The sequence below is a fragment of the Macaca mulatta genome, chromosome 1 (assembly GCF_049350105.2).
Source record: "Macaca mulatta isolate MMU2019108-1 chromosome 1, T2T-MMU8v2.0, whole genome shotgun sequence".
In the NCBI taxonomy this organism is placed as follows: domain Eukaryota; kingdom Metazoa; phylum Chordata; class Mammalia; order Primates; family Cercopithecidae; genus Macaca; species Macaca mulatta.
The window spans coordinates 120,364,833-120,380,593 of record NC_133406.1 but is presented as its reverse complement, the minus strand read 5'-3'; the positions used below and the strand labels follow the sequence as shown (position 1 = coordinate 120,380,593).

The following is a 15,761-nucleotide window of genomic DNA, read 5'->3' as shown; positions in this document are numbered from 1 at the left end:
CACACTACTAAATCAGAAAAAGAAGTCAGGATTCTAAATATATACTTTTTTTTAACTTTATGCTTTCTGCCTAGACACATCAGTAACAGGATACCAGTGGAAATTTCTCAGAAATATAGTTGGAGGGAGAATGTTATTTTAGATAGTGATATGTTTGCCCCTTCAAATTCACTCTTTCCTTCTCCACCAAGCTCTCAGCCAGAAAGTTGACTTACATTGATAGATTATAATCAACAGCTCCCATATTTGCAGGCTTCCACTTGGAGTCGGCAAACAGAAAGCCCAGTGAGGCGAATTAGATCAGGGTATTCATTCATTCCCTAGCTTCTTTCTGAGACGGCTTAAGGCCCACTATGTGCTTTGAAGGAAGTCACAGCTCTTCTTGAGGTAGCTTGCTCTACAGCAGCAGTCTCCAACCTTTTTGGCACCAGGAACCAGTTTTGTGGAAGACAGTATTTCCATGGACTGGGGCCAGGGAATGGTTTTGGGATGAAACTCTTCCATCTCAGATCATCAGATGTTAGATTATCGTGAGTGCGCAACCTAGATCCCTCACATATGCAGTTCACAATAGGGTTCGTGCTCCTATGAGAATCTAACACCACTGCTGATCTGACAGGAGGCAGAGCTCAGGCAGTAATGCTTGCTTGCCTGCCGCTCACCTCCTGCTGTGCAGCCCGGTTCCTAACGGTTCCTAATAGGCTAAGGTATCCAGTCAGTGGCCCGCAGGTTGGGGACCCCTGCTCTACAGGATTCTGCTTCCAGGTCCTAGTGACTTCTCTTGGTCTTTTGGGCCCAGAAGTGGAAATAGCTCTGCTGATGCTAAGGGTTTCTGCATTACTGTGTGTTGGTCCCTGACATTGCATACACTTTTGTAATTAATCCTTTGTAAATCACCCTCTTTGATGTATCCTAATTTGAGTGTGCCCAACTTTGTGGTTGGGACTTGACTGGTACAAATATTTTAAATGTCTTTTGCTAAGTGCTAAGTCAAAAGAAGGAAAAGTTGTATTCTCTTTCACACACACGACACACACACACACACTTCATATACCCTGTGGCTGAAAGGCATAGTGGCAGAGGCAGTAACGGGCTCGCAGTTCCCCCATTGCCCACATCCTGAAAAGCATGTGGGCATTAAGGAGGTTGTTCTGAGAAAGGAAGCAGCCCCTCTCCTTGGGTCGTGAAGCTTTTTAGTTGCATGAGTGAGGCACTAGCCCCTCTCCTGGCATGCTCATGGTCTAGTGTCCAAGCCTAGTGCTCCAGCTTTGTGATAGGGTGACACTTGGCTTCAGCACTACTCTCCTTTTTTGGCTTTCACATTTGGGAGTGTCCTGAGTTCTCCCCGCAAAATCAAAGGCTAGCATTCAAGACTTATAATTGCAGGGGCCGGATGTGGTCAGCCACCCAATGGCCTGCAGCCTGGATCCACTGAAGCAGGTTTTCATTGAGCAATTTAGTTCCCAAATAGTTTGCAAGTGGCAACTTGAGCTCTGAGTGGCCGGCCTGCACAGGTGATCATTCCTTAGCTCTCAAATTCATTTTATTCTTCCACCATTATAAAACCCAGTATGAAGACTTAAATATGTTTTATATAAAATTAAAACATTCTGAACATAATCAATTAATGCTAAATTACGTTAAAACCTTAAGTGTGCAGATCTTGAACAAGGCTCCTTTATCTGCTTAGCAGAAGCATATCCTAAGATTTCAAGTCATTTAAAAAAATACTGTTACCATTTATAATTATGCATGTGTGATTGATAAGTTTCTGCAAAATAATGGAAAATGGAAATAAGATGCTAGGGTCAATATGAGACTGCTAATGCCATACATATTATCAACATCAAGTATTCATGTTCAAATATCTGACTTTATAAATGTATGAATGTGAACTTATAACAAATTTATACACAAAATATTATTTTATAATCCTGTATATTAAGTTCTATGCAAAGTTCACTTAAGGAATATTACAAACCAATTGTTTACATAACAGCGTAATTAATATTATTACTTATATCCCAATTCCCAATTCTTGCTATAGCAACTACTTCACATTTCCGTTGGAAGGCACTTTGTCCCTGAGCAACTGTCTGTTTGTCACCAGCTATAGCTAGTGCACAGAAGAGTGCTCAGTTTTGTGATGTTTCCTATTTGACAGATGCTTTTTTCCCCAGGATCATTTATTTATGATCTAACTAAAGGAAGAAAAAAGGAAGTTTGATGCTAGGCTTTGTGGGATTCAGAAAGAAAAGAAAATTTGCTCTCTCAGCAAATTATGACATCATGAGGTAACACTGCCAGGCCAGGGATGCAGTACTGGAAAATAAAAAATACAACACCACTGAGCTTGGCAAACCTTTTTTATTTTGTGATAAAAATGCTTTCATATAAATTTCATCTTAACTACCTTTAGAATGAAACGGAAAAGTAAAAACAAAGTGTGCATTTTCCTTACTATGTTTAGTCAGGAATATGCGGTCATTTTATTGGTTATTGGGTTTCTCATACAAACAGATATAATATCACTTTTAAGAGAAATGTACACAAGGAAGTAACCATAGTACCAGTTATTAGTGGGGGCCTCTGGGTACATAAATGTATCCTCCCAAATAGTCATCATACATTCACTGTATTCGTTAGGGCCAAAATCCCTAACCACCTCTCAACAAAACATTATACCTTTGGTTCTTTATTATGCAAGAATTACAAATTGTCAAATTCAATAAGATGATACAATGGATTTCAGCAACACAGCCAATTGCTTATACTAAAATCTTTAATTCTCAGACTCTCTTTCCCTCATACCTCTGCCTCCCCCACCTAAGAAAATGATGCTTAAAACAAAACAGAGGAAGCAAATAAACAAACAAAAAACCTATCCCCAAAAGCAGGCAGAAGAGGAGTCAAAGAAAGAATGTATAAAAATAAAAATAAACCAAAAATAACAGGGGAGGATCTATACATGGCATAAAAGATGTATCTCATAAAAACCGAGTCTCCAATTCAGAACCCAAATCAGAAAGTGATTATCCATCTTACCTTCCCTTTTATTAGATACCACACAATTCAAGAGTTCTTAAAATCTAACAGATCAGTAAAATGTTTGAAAGGCAGTGTTGTCCTCCTCATCACTGAAACCTGTTGTCTGTAATGACAGCTTTCACATTCCCTTTCTCCAAACCCAAAGGATCCGAATTAAAGTATTCCAAGAAAAAGAAACAAGCAATTTGGTCTGACATCGTGCTTAGGGAAAAGGGAGGATATAAAATATCCAGTGGCTGGATCAGCAGCTGATATTTTCAGAAGTGGGGCTGGGGCAGGAGGGCAGGAAAGGGCAGGAATGCTGTGGTCCACAGAGGCCCATGCAGAAAGGTTTTCCTCATCTATGAATAATAAATGGGTCCAAGGACAGAGAGTCACCATTTAGAATGGTAAAATGTTTGCACACTCTGAAAGAGGCTGACAGGATGTTGCCACATGGAGAGAATAAAGCAGACAATGAACAAACTTAATCTGCTTATCTCAGGGCAGAACTAATTATTTTTGTTGGTTCAATAAATTTGGACAGGACTGAAAAAACCATTTGTAAACTATCATGCTAACAGACACACAGGGTTTCCATACGGGGCCACCAACAGACATATTAGGTAAGTGGGAAGCACTGATGTATACTTGCAGCCACAGAAGGAATGAGAACTGTCATTCAAACCAAGAGTCAGGAATTCACCTGTTAATAGCTACAAAATGCCCAGGCAGAACTTATTTTGCAGGTGTCATGGGCATCACAGTACCTGACAAAAGTGGCAGTGTAGCCATGGACCAATTATTAACCGGCCCAAGAAGAAGAGGAAGAAAACTATTATTTTTCTACTATTAACTAAAATGCTTCTGCCCTTAAAAGAGAGTCAAGGAAACTGCCAAGAGCATGAATACAAACAGTGGGTTCAGGTGAGGGGCAGTCACAGTGTGAACAATGAGCAAGTCTGTAGTTGTCCATTACCATCTAGAAGGTGACTCTAGGAAAGGAAAACGTTCTGTTGAGTTTCTATGTTAGTTGCCAAAGGGAATGCCATGGCCGCTTCAGAGGAAAAGAAATGGTAGCAGAAAACAGCTATATAGTTCCTCCTTTTCCAATCTTCTTATAGGGCTGTCTTGGACCATAGAAAACAAGTCCAACTTTCCATTTCCTGCACTTAAACACAAAGTCCACGTCTTCAGTGAGAACATACTGGGTATACCAGTAACTCAGACCACAAGTGTGAAAGAAAGATTGGTGAGCAGGTCTTTAAGCAGCAAGATAATCAGAAAGTTGAGACTGATCATCCGACAAAAGGAAGACAACTGTCAATGGGTCCCTTGGGCTAAGGAAAGTTCAGTCCTAAAGAGCAAGGGTACAACATTTGAGACAGTGTCTTCTGTGGAGATGAAAGGAAAAGCTCGACAGTTAAGACTAGTTTCATATGCTGGGTGAGTGAGTAAAACAGGCCTAGAGTGCTCAGATCTGGGACAAATATGTTCCATACACGCAGTCAATGGAATGCTTGGTAGGAAGTAGGGGACCTGTGGGTGGGTAGCCGGCTCTTGCACAAGTTAGCTTGTCGCTTGGTCATTCCAACATTCCAAACCTTTTTCTGGTTTTAAAAAAGTAGGGAGGGTCATAGTAACTAGACCATCAAGGATAAAACGTCACACTGACCAGGCCCATACACAGAAAAACAACAGACTCATACCCTTCCTCCTGGTAAAGTTTATATGAAGACCTGCACACAGACAAGAAAAATTAAGGTGTAGCCTCTTGAAGGGATCTCCTGCCCCCAAAATTTGTGGAAGAAAAATATTCTGCTCCCCTTCTCTCTCCAGGAATGATATATGCAGGAGAACATAATACAGTATGTCCATTTTCTAAAGAAACATACTTGAAAGGTTTATGCTGAGAACCATACCAAAGTAAACCTCGTGAGACTCCAAGAGATACTGGGAAGACAGGAGGGGAAAGGAGACCAAAGTTTCTTTCATGGGCCGGAATGATTAAAAACACAAAGGTCTTGCCCTATAACATGCTGGTAGGGCTACAATCATGGAGAGGTGCAAAATCGAAAGCACCAAATGAAGACAAAAGAATGTCCAAGGAGGAGAAGATGCATAGGTCAATTCAGGCAGAATTCCAGGGCACAATTCCCAACAGGACTCTAGTGTAGAATCTTCTCATGGATATGGCAGAAACCCGCAGGGCTTAAAACACAGTCAAGGCTGCAAGAATGTCTGGGCTTCAGTAAGCATCCATCTTATGCTCCAAATAGAAGAGAGTAAACATGGACTCAAGGCTTGTATTCATCTCGCATTTCCATAAGCTTGTCTTGATTATTATTAGAATAATCAATAAGCCTTGCAGATACCCAGTGAAACTGACAAATTGCTTCTCTTGCATTATCTGAATAAAAGCATCTTCTCTTTCCTACCTCTAGAAGCTGGCTCCAGAGATTTCTTCATTTCTCTCCCGGATGACCTTCATTTGTTCCTCAGCAGCATTTACAAAAGGCAGTTATGTCTCTACACTGGAGGTGGACTCTTTCACGCATAAACCTGCATGTTGTTGTGTGGTGGCTCAGACATGTGTGTCCCAGGTCCCCGCTGACCTCCTCCAGCACCCCCAGGGGTAGGGCTGGTGGTCACATCTGACCAGTCAGAAGCAGAGTGGGGTGATGAACTTGACCACTGGTCAGGAGACTCTGGGGATGGTGTCAGGTAGGGATGCTCACCCTGGAGGTGACCACTGTGACTGGGTGTTCGCTCAGCAGCATTTGAGGAAGCATAACTGTGCTGTGAAGGGGGTGTGGGGTACTTGCCCACAGAGGCTGGGAAAGGATGATAGGCTGGGAGAATGGTCTGAGCTACCTGCCCGTCCTGTTGGGGCATCATGGCAGTGGGGAAAGCCACACTGGGCAAACGGGCCATTTCTGGAATCTGGTACATGGTGGGCAGGGGGCCCGTAACAGCTGGAGGGCAGGTGGACTGAGGCTGGGGAGCCCCCGCTGGTTGGGCAATACTGCCTTTAGGGATGAGCTGGAAAGTCACAATGGGGGGCAAGGGCTCCCGAGGGGTGGTTATGTGCTTCCCTTCAGGTGGCCTGCTCTGGGGAGCTATGCTAGGGTGGGTGCCCTCAGCTGGAGCCAGGACCATACCAAACATCTCATTGTACTGGGTTTCATTCACCTCCATGCGGTTCATCCAGTCTGCTGGGACTGGGACTGGATGGAGCCTACTCAAGCTTCCAGCACTGCCACTGCTTGGGGGCACAATGTGGTGGTGGGATAGCAACTGGCTCACTGAGGGAAGCACAGTGCTGGCCCCATGAGCCAAAGGCTGCATTTCATGAAGGTTAGAAAAAGACAGTGCATGCTGGGCATGGACTGAGGCAGGAGGGGCGGCAGTGGCCAACATAGGGTTGGGTGAGGCCTGTAAGATCCCAGGGGATGTAATCATTGGAGAGGATGTGGTATCGGAAACGTATGTGTGAGGAGATTCTAGGGAATCAACAGGAGATAAAGTTACTGAACTCTCAGACAGTTGGACCTTCTCACTCAGAGACTTCTTCCTCCTACTACCCTTGGCATCCTTCGCCTCCTTGGCAAGGTTAGGGAGGCTAGTGGGCATGGTATTCTTGGCACTGGGCCGTCTAGACTTCTTGCCCATTGGTGTGTGCTTCAGGCTGAGGAAAGATCTGTTGGGCCCACAGATGACAGGTGAGAGAGCAGAAGTCAACACGGTGCCTGGAGGGCTTGGGGTCACATTGTATTCATCCAGGAGGCGCACAATGTCATGGTGCATGCGATCCCGAGCCACATCCCGGGGAAGACGATCCATATGGTCTGTGATGTCTCGATTGGCAAAATGGTCTAACAGGATCTTGGCTGCTTCATAGCTCCCCTCCCGGGCAGCAAGAAACAGCGGTGTCTCTTCCTACAGAAAAGGCCCATCACAGAACACGTTAACACTCTTGAGAATATAGCAGTTTTTCTCAGTCTTTCTTATTATCACCCCCTTAGACATGTTTTCCTAATTATCTCCCCGATGAAATATTAACATCACAGATAGGCTGTGCCTCTACCAGTGTACTGAATGTATATCTGTGATTTATACACAAAAAGAGTAAGATTATTTCACCTCTCCTCAAAAAACAATTTTGCACCTTAGGAGGAACATCTCTTTAGTTGGGAATTCATAAAATAAAGCATGCCCCTGAGCCAGAGACTCACTTAAAAGAGTACTGAGCTTATCAAAATAAGGTTCTAATAGGAAAAGGAGTTAGAAATAAGAAAGGTAGGAAGAGAAAAAACTAAGGCATGCACAGGACTGGGAAAAATAAGGGAAACAGTGAAAGAAAGAAGAGACAAAACGTGCAAGAAAGGACTAAGATGAGGAAAATGAAGAAAACTGAGAGAAGATGAATGACAGAAGGAAGCAGGACAAAAAACTCAGACGGAGAAAAATCAAACAGGAAAACATCAGGGTATCCAAGGATAGAAAAAGCAGCAGCAGGAGGGAAAAAAGAAAGAAAACAAGAGAAAAAGAAGTGACTATGAACAGAAGAGACAGCTGGAGAAAAGGAATGTCAGGGAGAGAAAAGGTTACACCAAGCTATCTATAGCCAGCCTACTGCAAGCTGAATACTGAGAGGGAAAAGAACTCCATCCTGACACATGCCTGGACAAGCCCTATATTCTCATCAAGCTCTCCAAACCCAGTGTCTGCCCAAACTGCTTCCATCTTTGTCTATACATATCACAAGAGAAGCTGTAAGGAGAAATGGGAAGGGGCTTATAACTGAGGCACTGCTATGAGCCTCCTTAAACTCAGAGCCACAAATTGTACCTTGTTGTCCTGCATGTCTCGGTTAGCCCCATTTTTCAACAGCAAAAGAGTCGCCTCCACATTATTGACAGCAGCTGCCCAGTGAAGGGCAGATTTTCCTGAAGGGGAGAAACATTTTTATAAACAGACATATCATACTCTTAGTAAAAAACACCATGACTTGTACAACGAAACTTTAAATTCCCCAGAGATCAGCAGGAAGCAGTTCTCTGTAGGGGTCTATAGGAAAAACCAAAGTAATCTCTTCCTTTTCCTCTGTTCTAGAAATACTTCAGTACAGGCTGCCTAGCCTGCAGAAGACCTCTAGGTGAAAGGATCACTTGTATGAGGTATTCATGTCCCCTACATGGCAGAATCTACCCTGTTACATACTGAAGACAAAAACCTATGTATTACATGTCAGAATTTATATTGAGAATATTCCACAACTCTCCTAGAGAAGTCAGCTCTCATAAATCCTCAAATCAAGAGTGGTATGCCTAGGAAACTACATGGGAACACCTTTCATGTATCTGCTCTGAGGTCCAAGAACCCTCATTAAAAATCCCTCATTTTAATTAGGGATCTCCTACTGGCTTGGATCTCTGAGTTCAGCATGTTAAAGGAAGAATGAATAAATGCATGAATGAAAGAATGAGTGAATCTCCCATGTATATGAATCTCAGACAGTTCTTTAAGGGTCATGTAACCATTCCCCCTCCTCAGAGGCATGCTTTGCAGGTAAGAATCCAAATCCCTGCCTTTCATCCCTACCATGGTCATCCACTGCATTCACATCTGCTTGGCAGTTGATCAGTTCTGCCACCATTCCCTCCACAGCCAGGCGGGCAGCCAGGATCAGGGGTGTAGTACCATCATTCATCCTGGCATCTAGATCAGTTACTCGGTTGCGAATCAGAATCTAGAAGAGGAGAAAATACAGAAAAGAGAGTCACCTGGATAAAGGAAAATAATGAAACTCAGTGAAGAAACAAGGGCATCAGAGCTGAGGCTACACTGTAGGTTCCCAGAGGGGAGGGAAAGTCTTGTTATCTTTGTGCCCAAGATTCTATCGTCATCAATCAATAAATAGTTGTTGATTGAATAAATAAACAAATACGTGCTCAATAAATAATGGCTGATGTAAAGTGAAGAGCCTTCTACTTCCTCAGGAAAGAAGAGGGATGTGGGGAAATATCACAACTTCAGTCAGTCTACAGTCTAAGGTGATTCAGAATGCTTCCGATTTCCTCGTAAGGATAAACAGGCATCAGGGAATATAATAGGAACTCAGGTCAAGAAAACTGCCAATGAGCAGCTGGAAGCCCATACAGTCAGGCCAATCCGTAAGCAGTAGTGGATACAAGTCAAAGGCTCCAGAACAGGTATCACTCTCATCTAATCTATGCATTTGGGAAGCATCTTGGCACAACAAATTATCACTAATAATCAGAAAGACTGCTGTTGTCTGCAGTTGGCTCTATCACTATCTTCCTATATAGAGCTGGGTCAGTTTGCCTGTCTCCCTTCCCACTTTCCCATCTAGCAGGCATGACTCTAATACCTGCCCTAATCTCTCAAATGATTGAATAAATTCAATGAGATATTAGTTCCTTAAAAAAGATAAAACTGTACAGAGCCATAGGAATTATTATTCAAGTGACTCTTCTCATGTTCTTTACCTGGAAGACACCTTGGGCATCAGCTGCCACTGCAGCATGGAGGGGGCAGCGGCCCATGTTGTCCTGGGCATTGGCATCTGCACCTGCATCCAGGAGACGCTTGGCAGCATCAGCCCGTGAGTAGCGGGCTGCAAGGTGCAGGGCCATCTCACCAGTCCGGTCCGTCTGGGCCTGGAGGCTGGCACCTTGGTAGACCAAGTCTGTGATGATGTTAGCAGAAGAGTCCTCTGCATCTTCATCTTCATCACTCAAATCTGAGCTGCCTCCTCGGAGAGAAGCCAACATTAATGGGGTGCAGCCATCTGTAGGAATGGAAAATTCCATAAAGTACTCAAGAAGGAGAAGGCAGTTAACCCTATCTTCAGCTTGAAACAGCTCTATTTTAGTTACTCTTAGGGGCAAAGAATTCCCTGCACTTCTTGTAGTAACTGGTTATTAGTTTCACATTTGCTACGTTTTCCTCTGATAACATCGTTTCTGTAAAGAATAATGGGAAAGTACAAGTCTTTTTAAGCTGGGGGTTCTTCTCTAAGTAAAACAAGTTTTTCTGTTCAAGTTTAAGTGATATGTTATTTTAATTGGACATTTAAAAATATGTAATATTAATAGAGCAATTGATATATTCATAAGGTATTAACTAACTATCCTCTGCTTTGGGATATTATTTTTCTATCCTACTACAATCTAACCCATTTTATCAGCCTGTTTAGTCTCAACACACTGTTCGTGAAGCAATGTGAAATCCTTCCCTTTCTGAGTTGATAATTTCTTCATGGCTACATTTCTTAAGCATTCATTTCCTCAAGCTGATTTACAGTCTGTGAAATTGGGAAGGGGTATATGGCTGGATGGGGCAAACACAGGGACAGCAATGTGGAACCATGGGCAGACACAGCCCAGTGAAGAGGGGAAGAGGCCGGGTGCTGACCTGGGCCCCGGACATTCACATCCAACACATCCACCTCCTGCTCTGCCTGAGGAGGGGTGAGGGCCAGCGATGGTGTCCTACGGATGTCTGCAGCTTCAAGGTGCTGCTGTGTCCATGGCCGTCGATCAATGGGGTCATCTTCTTCTGAGAGTAAGGCTTCATCTTCAGCCTGAAAGGTGAAAACAACGCTCCCTATCAATCTGGCCACCACCAGAAACTGCTAATGAGAAGCTGTCCAGAGCCTCCACCAACCCTGCTTATCTCCCATTGTTTTCTCTCTTCCTACTCCTCCACCTCTCCGGAGGATTACCTCAGCCTTGGTTTCCCACTGCTCTCGTGATGTGGCTCCTGCTTACTTTTCCTGCATCATCTAGGCAATTCCCTTCCCCCATCCCAAACTCTAGGCTTTAGCCTTTAGATCTCCAGAGCACCCAATTCTCACTTTTCCTACCCTCCACTAGAAAGTAAACTTTAATTCTTCTTGTTGGCCCTAAAAAGCATACTCTGCTCACCTCTGCTTAACTGATCTTGTTTTAAGTGCTTACATAGTATTACATGGCCATCTCCACCACCAGGCTGTAAGCTTCTCGAGAAGGCAAAATAAGCCTTGTTCAACATTGCTTCCTTGTACTCAACATAGCACCCAACATGTAGAAAGCACTCAGGAAAGACTATTCAATAATAATTATGATAATTTAAAAGCAGCTACCCTTTACTGAACACTTAGTACATGACAGGAAAGTAGATAAGGCACATATGCCAACACAACAACCCACAGAGGAAAGGGTTATTATTATCTGCATTTTACAAGGAATGATAATTACAAAGAGGTTAAGTAACTTGCCAGCTACTAAGTGGCAGAGTTTTGGATTTGAATCCAGTTCTGATATTAACTAAAGATTAGTTACTATCATAATTTCTTCACGGCTACATTCCTTAAGCATTCACTTCCTCAAGCTGATTTAGAGCCTGTGAAATTGGGAAGGGGTATATGGCTGGATGGGGCAAACACAGGGACAGCAATGTGGAACCATGGGCAGACACAGCCCAGTGAAGAGGGGAAGAGGCCAGGTGCTGACCTGGGCCCCGGACATTCACATCCAACACATCCATCTCTTGCTCTGCCTGAGGAGGGGTGAGGGCCAGCGATGGTCTTCTTAACCATCATGCTCTACCAGCTCCCAGCAATGCACAGCTGTGGATGGATGGTCTCCTTTTTCATGTCAGTCTCAGCTCAATCTACCACTTGCTTTTATATGGTTTTAGTTTCCTGGGCTCAAAGTATGGAGCCTCCAATGTCAACGTTTTGCCATGATCACTGGCTTTCGTTTTGCCAATGTCAATGATCACTGGCTTTCTTCTACTGCTTAATTTCATCTTTTCTTATAGAAGGAGAAGTACCCATAAAGGATAAGGAAGAGACGTGGCCATGAAGGAATTGCCATCTACACACACCATTCCTGACTTGACTACTGCCAGCACGACACTAAAGGAAAGAGATGTGTTTGTTTTAATATTTTTAAAGAGTTATTCTTGAAGAGTATACATAGGTAAACCAAGGTCATCAATGTCCTAAGGATTCCTGCTGTTTAAAAGAACCTAGGATAGTTATTGTCTGGGTAACATATAAAGACTATCACTCTTTACTCCCATTCAGGACACTCTGGAGCTAAAGGACAGAAATTTGAAATGTAATCAGATAATGTCTGACAATGGTGGTTCTACCATGGCCGCCTCACCTTCGCTTTCTTTGGTTGGGGCCCTTCATCATCGACCCAGTGTTCACTTGTTCCAGAACCAATTAGGTTAGCTTCTGAGACTTGCACTGAGAGATTTCTAATACGATTATAAAAATAAAAAATAAGAATGGCGGTTATGTCATAAACTAATAGAGCGGTTTTCAACACTTTCCATCATGACACACTCCCATGGCTCTATTACAATCTTGCAGGGTCTTGGCCCAGAGAAGATGGGCAGTATTTTTGTGACATTCCCTTGGCATTCATCCTTTCCCTTCCCACTGAGCGTGAGCTTACAACAAAAGTGCACCTCAACACAGAAGCTGGGTGGCACTGTGATAATATGCACAGAATAGATGCACCCAGGCTCTGACTGTGGTTTCAGTCACTCACAAGGCATTTAGAATCACGGGCAGTGGGAGTAAATGTCCAGAGCTTAGAATTTAAAATCATGATTCAACAAGATACGCTTTTCTAGTCATCCCTACTTATACTGTGAATAGTGGCTTGTTGGCAACGCCTCTTACTTCAGCCCCACAGCATCCTGTCCCACTGGCTCACGACGCTTGTGATTGCTTGCATCTCGGCGAAGAGTGAAACCTTCAGGCAGCCAGAGAGAGCCATGCTTACGCTTTCGTTTTGCCATGATTACCCCCAGCAGAATAATAAACAGAATGATGACAACAGCAACAGCAAGGAGATAGAGGAGCTGAGTGCGTTCTGGAGTCAGGGATTCACCTGAAAGTCCACAGAGACAGGGAAAGTGCTGAATAAAACATCAACCTCTCAATGTCAGCATTAGATTCATTTAGAGGGCAACTTTGACCTCAACAGTTCTGAAAAAATAAGAGGGCTACATAATGAAAATTGTTCCCCCAACTGACACTCTCCCCCCGCCACCTTTCCCCTTTACACCACTGCCACTCACTGACGACAGACACGAGAGGGTATGACAGGGTCCCCTGTATGGCGTGAGAGGCCAGGAGAGCTGCTGCTGCATCTGTGTTCTTGAAACAGTGGTCTGAGTCTTGAACACACTGGCGGTTGTCAATTTCCAGAAAGACTTTAGAGCTGTGGGATGCCAAGGGAGAAGCAGAGGAGGAGAGATGGGGGTAAAACAGAAGAGTGCAGGTCAGGCAGAATGTGTCATAAAGGGTGATGGGAGCCTTCCTTCCTCCCCTTCAGCATCAGGTCCCTACCTCTGGCATGCTGCTTTAAGACATATCTCAGAAATTAGGATATTGTCCCTTGAGATCTTAAACACTAATTCCCACATAGAGGATGTCCCACCTTCCTTAGTCTAGCTGACCAAAGCCTTCTGGCTGAGGCAATGCATGACAAAGTGAGAAGCTGTTTTCCTCCTGAAGGTTTCAGTGGTCTTCTTCCATTCTTTCCTACCTACTCAGTGGTACTTAGTGCTACTCTAAAAATACATCCCTGTGCATTTTTAGTCCTTATTTTCCTTTGTCTGTGCATTGGTATCTCAGCTAGTTGGAGGGTTGAAAGTTTGAGAATATACCAACAAAGAGTGAGGTGTGAATGACAGAGCAAGTGAAGATCATTACCTGTGTCAAAGAGACGTATATTCTAAAGAAGGGCCTTGACAATAAGGCAATGATTAATGTACAAAGGAATGTCACTAATAAAGGGATTTGAGGCAACTCTGGCAAAAGGTTATGGATTCTGGCATCCGAGAAGGCCTTTCAGGCATCCTGCCTTCTGTGTACCCCAGTCCACTTTTCAGGAGCCCAAGATCAAGGCACATCTTTACATTTAAACATAAGTACTGGGGTAATGGGTTTATCTTAAGTGGTGGGCCATTCTATTTGTCTGATATTTGCATTTCTATAGGTTGAGTTATGACATGTGCTACATATCAAAGTGCTAGGCTTCATAAAATTAGCCTTGAAGTTCAGAAACCAAACACTTACCCAGCCACCTCCTGCTCTTGTTCACCAGGAATGGACCTGCGTGTCATCCTCTGTTTCTTCATGGCAGCTGACTTCTCACCATAATAGGGGTACACCATGAGCTCCCCCTGGGAGTCCCGCTTAATGCGCAGGTTGGTGTGGAGCAGGGTCCCCAGTGCCCGCAAGAAGCTGCGAGCATCCTGGAGCAGCTGTTCAGGTGGCATCAATACCACAATAACCAGGGTACCCTCTGCCAGGTTCTCAGGCTGGTCAGCAGCACAGTCCAGCCCATCCCAACCACACTCCTCACTGTTGCACCCCTGGTCACAGTGGTTGTCTTTGAAGTGGTCTGCACAGTATTTGTCATACCTAGGTAAGGGGAAGCAGAGAACAGGAGAAAGGGGCTCAGATTAGACTGGAGCTCTATTTGCTTTTTCATTTGGAACTAACTGTGGATTTTCCTACCCATTTTCTGTGGCCCACACCCAGGACCCAAATGCCCCACAAAACCTTCTTTGCATCTCCTATCCCTGATGTCATAGAGTATGTATAGTCTACGCCACTCATCCTTGTTGTGTACTTCCTAAATGAAGAACATTGTACTCACTACGCTGCAGGAGCTTAGGGACTCCCAGGCAGTTTACAATCCTGTTAAGTCAGGTTTTCAAACAAAGCTGCATATCTGAAACAAAAGTCAGCCTGGTTCATGCTTCCTCTACTTTGTATCCATTGTCCCCAATAAGGTAACAACGGGCTTTAGGAAGTGAAAGATGCCTCTAGAAACTTGATAAATGACCCTGAACCATTGAGAGTTGCCATAGAGAACCATATTAACATGACCCATTTCTTTCCCTTTCAAGAGCGAATCCCAGCTACAGAAGGTAAAGGGGGATGGGTATGTCCTTGTAGCACACCAGACCTTACTTGTACAGGCTCTTTCAATATTTGCAAAAGGAATTAGAACCCCCAAACCTAAATGATGTACAAACTATTTCATCTACACTCTCCTCTCCTCATACCCTACCCCTTGATATTTATACTACTTGGTACAACTTTTCATGCTATCTCAATCAAAAGATTAGGAGTCAATGAAACAACTTGCTCTGGCAAGTTCTTTAACCCTTGGGCCTAAGTTCTCTCACCTATGAAAGAATGTTAATAATACCTATGCCTCATGGGTTGTTGAGAATTAACTTGGATTAAATTAGATGGAATGGCTAATTAATAGGAAAGTTCCTAAGTAAACCATACAGCATCCTACAACTATAACAATTAAGGAGGGTTCACAGGCCTAATCTAATTCATGCTTCCTGATAAACCTGGGTGGGGAAAAACAGTCTTAGGGAAAGGAATGGGGTGAAGAGAGAGATACAGACCTTTCCATCCATCCTGCAGGCAGGTTATGTGAGAGGCTGCTTGAAGTGGGAAACACCACTTCCAAAAGTTATATCCCCCAGGAGGTCACGAAGGCAGCAGGTGAGAAGGCAGAGATAGGCAGAGAGAGAGGGTCATTATGCAATGAGCATTCCTGGCCCTTTGTCAGCAAGGGAGAGCACAGGGTAGTGTGCGATGGGACAAGGCTGGCACCATCTGAAAAGCAGAGGCAGCTTAGGCTGAAGCACTGGAGTGGTTAGGAGCAAGAACG

The 15,761-nt window shown here is 43.8% G+C and overlaps 1 protein-coding gene across 2 annotated transcripts in view; it reads right to left on the bottom strand.

The window, feature by feature from the left end:
* Positions 1–2,348: 2,348 nt before the first annotated feature.
* NOTCH2 (notch receptor 2) overlaps positions 2,349–15,761 on the bottom strand; it is a 189,632-nt gene continuing 176,219 nt past the window's right edge. The window contains exons 26-34 of one of the 2 annotated variants that reach the window (XM_015147334.3): positions 14,138–14,485; positions 13,135–13,277; positions 12,734–12,944; positions 12,207–12,303; positions 10,468–10,636; positions 9,540–9,841; positions 8,632–8,779; positions 7,879–7,976; positions 2,349–6,966 (exon numbers count right to left, since the gene is read on the bottom strand). In XM_015147334.3, the coding sequence (XP_015002820.3) occupies positions 5,578–6,966; positions 7,879–7,976; positions 8,632–8,779; positions 9,540–9,841; positions 10,468–10,636; positions 12,207–12,303; positions 12,734–12,944; positions 13,135–13,277; positions 14,138–14,485 (2,905 nt within the window). In that variant the 3' untranslated portion in view covers positions 2,349–5,577. 2 annotated transcript variants of the gene reach the window in all.